The sequence below is a fragment of the Penaeus vannamei genome, chromosome 41 (genome assembly GCF_042767895.1).
Source record: "Penaeus vannamei isolate JL-2024 chromosome 41, ASM4276789v1, whole genome shotgun sequence".
Lineage (NCBI taxonomy): Eukaryota > Metazoa > Arthropoda > Malacostraca > Decapoda > Penaeidae > Penaeus > Penaeus vannamei.
Window position 1 is genome coordinate 10,964,263 of NC_091589.1, and position 7,500 is coordinate 10,971,762.

A 7,500-nucleotide genomic window follows, 5' to 3' on the forward strand; every position below is an offset into this window, starting at 1 on the left:
CATGTCTCGTTTATGAGTGAATGTGCTTTCGCGTTTGTTTGTGCATGTTTATAAAGGAGGTCAATTTGTCGAATATAGAAGATATAATTTCCTTGGAGATTAAAGCATTGTTCATTCACGAATGGGAGAAAAGGAACACTAAATCGAATTAACGGGCAAATCCAGAAACATTTAAGCACCGTGTATTTGTCTATTATCTTTTAAAAAAATAATATATTTCGTTCAAGTTGTTACTTTGAATGGAATTCACATTAACTCACTCAACATTTAACCTAGATTTCGGTATGTACTCACAGTTTGCTTACCTTCACTCAGCTGCTGCGTCTGCGCTGTGTGGCTGTGGGATAACTGCGCCAGCTGCGTCGTCACTGCGGCGTCACCTTGGCAGGAAGAAACGAGTTAATTCCCCGCGATAGACGGCGTCAAGACAAGGGTTTTTATTTGTACAGATAGAAAGTCCCTGGTAATAAATGAATAAATGAAAATCATTATAGTTAAGACATCAACTAATCACAGAATGGAGCGCAGCATTCGAAAGCCTCACCACGAGAGATGTTGCTGACGTTGTCGAGCAGCTGGGCGATCGCCAGCTGGTTGAAGACGACGCTGGCGCGCAGATCCTCGTCGTGGGGCGCGGCGGCCGCCCACCCGACGGCGCACAACGACAGCATCGCCAATCCCAGCATGTCCTTCGAAGGAGCGAACGAGAGAGGGAGAGAGTTCCTGAAGTTCCTGACGGAGCGGCGCGAGGGAGTGAAGGCTTGAGGTCCCTGCGGCTACTTATAAAGGCAGGGAGCGAGGGCATGGGGTCCCTGAAGGGAAGCCCCAGCGAGGCACCCTTGACTTGGAATTCCTCGAAACGAACACTTGAGATTCCGAGGTGAGGCTGCGAGCATTTCAACCTTTCTGGCAACACCTCCGCGCACTTGTTGCATTCACCAACACGTTCTACCTCGGCGTTTATAAGAAATATTTGTAACATTGGTAACATTTCATGTGGTCAGCAATAACCACAGAATATAGAAGACCTTGTCAAGTAAAAAAAAAAAAAAAAAAGAAAGTGGTAAGTGGAATATCAAATGACAAACACAGATAACGCGGGGATTCCTGGCTCTTCAGATGCAATGAGCGAAGTAAACAAAAGAGGGGGAGCACAAAGCAACACTGGCACGGAGAAAATGAAAACACTCACGTCAACAAACACACACAGATAAATAACTATGTGTGTGTGTGTATATATATATATATATATATATATATATATATATATATATATATATATATATATATATATATGGACATAAACACGGAGAGAGAGAAAAAAAAAATAAATAAAAAAATGAAAATAAATAAATAAATAAATATATATATATATATACATATATATATATTTTTATATATATATATATATATATATATATATATATATATATATATATATATATATATATATATATATATGTATGTATATATACATATACATCTCTCTTTAGGATCTATATAATTCATATTAATGAAACTAGAATGTCGGGACGGTTGTGTTTGGTAATATGCAACATACAACTTATTAAGTCTCTGTGGCGCACCGGTGAGTGACACGAAGGACCCCCCACTGGGCCACGATCAACAAGTTCAAGACTCGTTTAGGCTCTTTATGTGTGATAATTAACCCGCTCTCTTAAGGCAGACACATAAACACGCAGTCACTTTTACATTATCAAATTAACATTAATAATTCATGTTCTTCATTAGTGTTATTCATTACTAAACGGACAACTTTGATATCATAAATTATATATCGTCTTTTCTTATCATAGTCGTGGTTATCATAACTTAAGTCTATTCGAATGGTCATGATTAATAACAAAATGAAATACGCTCTTTGGAAAGAATTATAATGTGCTCAACAGAATAGTGAAGTCCCATCCATATATACCAAGAGATGGTGTATATATATATATATATATATATATATATATATATATATATATATATATATATATATATGTGTGTGTGTGTGTGTGTGTGTGTGTGTGTGTGTGTGTGTGTGTGTGTGTGTGTGTGTATGTGTGTGTGTGTGTGTGTGTGTGTGTGTGTGTGTGTGTGTGTGTGTGATTGATGCAAAAGACCCACCGAACGATTTCTTTTAGAAGTCAGAGTGTCTACCCATAAATTTAATGTCTGTCGGTCGTCAGTAATTTATGTAAATATAATTTTCTTCCTCCTTTTACCTTACTTTTTCTTTATTTGCTCGTTTGGATATTTTTGTCTTCGGCTGTGTGTCTAAATCTCTTACACGATTTATTAACCCTTTTATGTTAAAATTTTCGCCAAAGTACAACCCATTTACTAAAGTCCCATCGAACCTTTTGGCTTATTATGTATGCTTACAAATATAGAATCTACAGGTGTTTCTCCTTTTTTTTTTTTTTTTTTTTTTTTTTATCTCGCTTGCGGTTACGTGCTCAGAATTACTTCTTTTGGATTGACTTCCCGTTTGTGAACAAATAGGAATTTCCTTTTAACTTGGTATATGTTATTGGTGATTAAATTTAATCATCAGGGCGTATTGGCCTTGGGAGAGAAGAATCCTTAAGGAAAATCCGCGGGAAAACAAGAGAATCCGCGACACTAGAACGACCTTTAACGAGAATCCGAAAAAAAAATCTATGAGGTTTGCCACGACATCCGCAAATGCTTAAATGGTCAATGAAATTACACTTTCCAGCTTCGGGGTAACAGAAGAAATGAGGAAGATTGAGTCTAATCAACAGAAAATAGCTAAGGAGTGAACGCAGATGAGGAGAGAAGTCCAGAACCTCCGCTAAAAGAGCGAGCATAGGAAAAGTAGATGAAAAAGATCAGGGTGGGAAAAGACAGAGAAAGGACAGGGCCCTGTGGAACGCCACGAGGACATCGTAGCGTCGCCAATAACTTTGTTTCCAGAAATAGGACACCCGAAGGTAATTTAAAATTTCCGATGACATATGCCGGCATTATTGTGAAGAATTGTGCACAAGAAAATAATTCTTAATTGATAAAAATGTAAACTAAGGAGAGAAAATCAATACGACAGTACAGATTATGTCAAAATTTATTTATAATCATCTGATGTGATACAGTCCTTCAAGCAAGCCTATAACCCGCAGTTTAAGAGAAATAATTAATCCATATTTTCAGTTTTCCGATCACATATTCCAGTACACAAGTAATCGCTGGTTGTATGAAGCATATCTATGAATGGACAAAAACCATAAACTTGAGTAAAAATGCTATTCTTGAAATCAGAGGAGTCAAACATTACTAATGATTAATGTCTGTATAATTACTACCCATGAGAGGTCAAACCTTTCTAATATCCAAAGTGAATGTGCTTTTTAGTCAAATGGTACAGTAAGTCTTAATTTTATAGAAAATAAACCAGTATGATATGCCAAGATAATATATTCTGAATAAAATTAAGCATCTAAATCCATCCCTGAAAAAATGTGTGATAACATAGTGGTATATTAAAGAAAAACGGAGAGATTGACCGCCACATACACTCTCCATGTCTATAATAATAAAGCAAAGTCACAGGAAGAATTTCATTGCCTATGTTTCCAAAAGTTATTAATTATTAAAAAACAAACATTTTCAAAGGATTTTGCTGCCTATATTTGCATACTCTTATGTTAGAGATATGATATTATTAATCTGTGATATACTGAATGCATGTAATTCACACATTAGCCAAACCATAAATGCAATCTAATCAAAACACCCATTCCATATCACTCAAGCGATCACAGGTAGCCAGATCCTGTCTTACTTTCCTGAGATTAAATTCAATTTGGTCCATATCTATGTTGAGTGTTTCAATGCTTAATAGAAGTTGCTCCTTTTCTCGTGTCACTTGGTCTACACTGGCGCTCAATTCTGCTCTTTGAGTGGTAAGTGCGGTTCGCTTCTGTTCCAAGTGCTGCTTCGTTTCCTGGAGGCTCTGACCGGCTGTGTTGATCTGGTCTTTTTTCTCTCTCAGTTGCTTATTTTCATGCGATAAGTCATTTATCATGTCAACTGTGTTATTTAGATTCTGAGTGAGGGAGGTCACTTGTTCCGCATAATCATTTTTAAGATCTATTAAAGTGTTCTTAGTACCGATAACCTGCGTGACATTTTGACTAAGAATATCAACTAGGGTTTCGATGTGTTGGTCTCGTTCCTTGGCAAGTTGAAACTCTTGCTCGAGCAGACCAGTCTCGCTGTTCAGTTGGCCTTCCTCTCCTTCTGCCTTCTGGAGTGCGGACTTGGCTTCGAGGTTCTTTGTCTTGGCCTGTATCTCCTCGTGTTTCTGTTGTAGCTCCTCCATCTGCAGTTGGAGGAGCTGTTCTTGCAACTGCTGCTTGGTGGTCCCTGCCAGCCGGATTTTCTCCTCCATCTGCTTGTGCTTTGCTTCCAGCTGGGCGTTCACTTCTTGTTGTTCCCGGATTTGGTTCTCGTTCAGGATGGCCTTTGTTTGCAAAGCTTCGCTGATGTTTGTGCAGCTGCGAATCTCTGTTGGGAGGAGAAAAAGGCCTTGAGACACTCTTGGAGATTGCAAAGTCCTTTGCTGTTTAGAATTCTGAACTGGAAGCTGATTAGTATATAATTGCGACGATCTGTAGCTGGGATTTTGCACATAGAAATTGCCCTCTTTAAGATCTGAAAAATTGCATCTTCACATATTGATTGTGGATTAGGTATGCACCAAAAATATTTCAGATAATATTCACTAAAAACACTCGTTCATTCGTTCCCTTTCTGTCGCCACTAAGAGTTCTTGTTGCTGATCTTTCTTGTTCCTTAGAGAGTTCACCGAATCTTGAAGTCCCTTTAATTCTTCTTCGATGTTCTCCTTTTGGTTGCTCTGCAGTTCGATGTCAGTTACTAGGTGACTTAGGATGCCATTCAATTGAGCAGTTGCTATTTGGAGCTCGATGTTTTCTGCCTGTCTCTTCTTTATATTTTCCTTTAACCGTATGTTCGATTTTTGTAGGCTTGTTTTCTCATCATTAGGTACGACTATAACATTGTTGAGACTCTTAATTCTATTTTCGAGCAGAGCTATTTCCTGCTGGATTTCACTCTTGCTGCTCTCCAACTCTGTGACCTGCTGTTCTAGCTGGATCTTGGCCGACTGCTTTTGAGCGTAGAGTGCTTTCAGCTGCGTCACCTGGCCCTTCAGTGCTTGCATTCTGCTTCGACGGGAAAATGTTTCGACTGCCGTGGCATTGGCTTTGGCTAAGAGCTGCTGATTCTCTTCATTCGTTTCCTGGATATTAAGCTTCACTTGCTCGATCGCATTCCTCCTTTGCTGAATCTGCTTGAGGCTGAGGTCGATCTCAAGCTGAAGAGTCTGGTCGTCGTCCTCAAGCTGCTGTGTGGTGGCGGCTGTCCGATTCCACTTCCGACGCAGGTCCTGCATCTGGCTTTCCTGCGCTTTTATATTTTCCAGTAGTTCCCGTACGAGAGCGTCTGCAGGGGAAAATCATATATACTTATACATATGTGTGTGTGTGTGTGTCCGTCTGCGTCTGCGTGTGTGTGTGTCCGTCTGCGTCTGCGTCTGCGTGTGTGTGTGTCCGTCTGCGTCTGCGTGTGTGTGTGTGTGTGTGTGTGCGTCCGTCTGCGTCTGAGTGTGTGTGTGTCTGTCTGCGTCTGCGTGTGTGTGTGTCCGTCTGCGTCTGCGTGTGTGTGTGTGTGTGTGTGTCCGTCTGCGTGTGTGGTGTGTCCGTCTGCGTCTGCGTGTGTGTGTGTGTGCGTCCGTCTGCGTCTGCGTGTGTGTGTGTCCGTCTGCGTCTGCGTGTGTGTGTGTCCGTCTGCGTTTGCGCGTGTGTGTGTGTGTCCGTCTGCGTCTGCGTGTGTGTGTGTCCGTCTGCGTCTGCGTGTGTGTGTGTGTGTGTGTCCGTCTGCGTCTGCGTGTGTGTGTGTGTGTCCGTCTGCGTGTGTGTGTGTGTGTCCGTCTGCGTCTGCGTGTGTGTGTGTGTGTGTATGTGTGTGTGTGTCCGTCTGCGTCTGCGTCTGTGTGTGTGTGCGTGTGCATGTATGTGTGTGCGTGTGCGTGTATCAAACATTTATACAAACACATGTGTAATAGTCTTAGCCTTATAATTCTACCAATAAATCCCTTGAGAGCTTCCTCGCACCAAGGGACCGACCTCAGCCTCACCGCCGCCGCCGCCTTCCCGCAGCAGGGGCGAGAAGACCTCCGAGAAGCGCCGCACGCCGGACGCGACCTCACGCACAGCTGGAAGAGGTTCAGTTTGTGTGCTTGCGAACAGACATGAAGGCATATATACATATATATGTGTATGGGTGAAGACACACGCATACATAGAGATAGATAGATATACCCAATTCTTTTTTTGTGTGTATAAGCATATGCATATCTCTCTCTCTCTCTTTCACTCTCACACACACACTCTCTCTCTCTCTCTCTCTCTCTCTCTCTCTCTCTCTCTCTCTCTCTCTCTCTCTCTCTCTCTCTCTCTCTCTCTCTCTCTCTCTCTCTCAGTCTACACATTCTTATTTCATAAAGCGCAAGCAAAATATAGTATCAACAATATAAAGTAGGTATTCTCTAGTTATGGGCTGAATGAGCACTATGAGAAGTCACTATAATTAATATACTTTGCATTTCCATAACTTACCATGATTTAGTTCCATATTTTGTGTTTTCTGCGTCTGGGACAGTTGTTCCATCTGCGCCATCACTGTGGTATCACCTTTGAGAAATATATGCATAAATTTATGTAAATTTATGTGTATGGTGATGCATGCATAGTGCTCTCTCTGTCTCTCTTTCTAATTATCTGTGTGTGTGTGTATGTGTCTTAGTGCCTTAGTAAGTGGACACAGAATATGGTATACTATATGACACGTGGCTTTGGCCGGTGTGGGGTTCCTGGGCCGGCATGATTTTCCTTCCTCACGCTGCTGACCCACTCATTCTCTCACACTGCCCGCCTGCTGACCCTTCATTCTCTCACACTGCCCGCCTGCTGACCCTTCATTCTCTCACACTGCCCGCCTGCTGACCCTTCATTCTCTCACACTGCCCGCCTGCTGACCCTTCATTCTCTCACACTGCCCGCCTGCTGACCGAACCGATCACCGGCTCGACGCGGTCGCACGATCGCTAAGGCCTGCTGGCCCCGGCACCCTCAGCACCGCCAATTATGTCGTGTTCTTAAATAAAGGTGAAGGTGTACATGTATATAAATGTTTATCTTGGTACGTATGCAGGTACAGGCCCTTTTGCTCTCTCTCTATTTCCCTTTCTCTCGCTTTTTCTCTCTCTATCTATTTCTCTCTCTCTCTCCCACACACACACACACACACACACATACACACACACAAACACACACCCCACACACAAACACAAATACGCAGTCATCCCCACCCACTCATCCACCCCCACACACATCCCCCCCACCCACCCACAGACTCCCACTCACCCACTCCCCTCCCCCCCTACAC

General features: G+C 42.1%; 2 protein-coding genes across 5 annotated transcripts in view; both read right to left on the reverse strand.

The window, feature by feature from the left end:
• Positions 1-1,066, reverse strand: part of LOC113809104 (paramyosin) — a 5,982-nt gene extending 4,916 nt beyond the window's left edge. Inside the window, exons 1-2 of one of the 2 annotated variants that reach the window (XM_027360601.2) lie at positions 545-1,066; positions 306-380 (exon numbers count right to left, since the gene is read on the reverse strand). In XM_027360601.2, coding sequence (XP_027216402.2) covers positions 306-380; positions 545-686 — 217 coding nt within the window. In that variant the 5' untranslated portion in view covers positions 687-1,066. The remainder of the gene's footprint in view (positions 1-305; positions 381-544) is intronic. The other variant, XM_027360594.2, reaches the window with a different exon arrangement.
• Positions 1,067-3,076: 2,010 nt separating this feature from the next.
• Positions 3,077-7,500, reverse strand: part of LOC113809073 (fibrinogen- and Ig-binding protein) — a 4,679-nt gene continuing 255 nt past the window's right edge. The window contains exons 2-4 of one of the 3 annotated variants that reach the window (XM_070117727.1): positions 6,672-6,746; positions 6,191-6,268; positions 3,077-5,496 (exon numbers count right to left, since the gene is read on the reverse strand). In XM_070117727.1, coding sequence (XP_069973828.1) covers positions 4,754-5,496; positions 6,191-6,268; positions 6,672-6,746 — 896 coding nt within the window. In that variant the 3' untranslated portion in view covers positions 3,077-4,753. The remainder of the gene's footprint in view (positions 5,497-6,190; positions 6,269-6,671; positions 6,747-7,500) is intronic. The other 2 variants (XM_070117726.1, XM_070117728.1) reach the window with 2 other exon arrangements.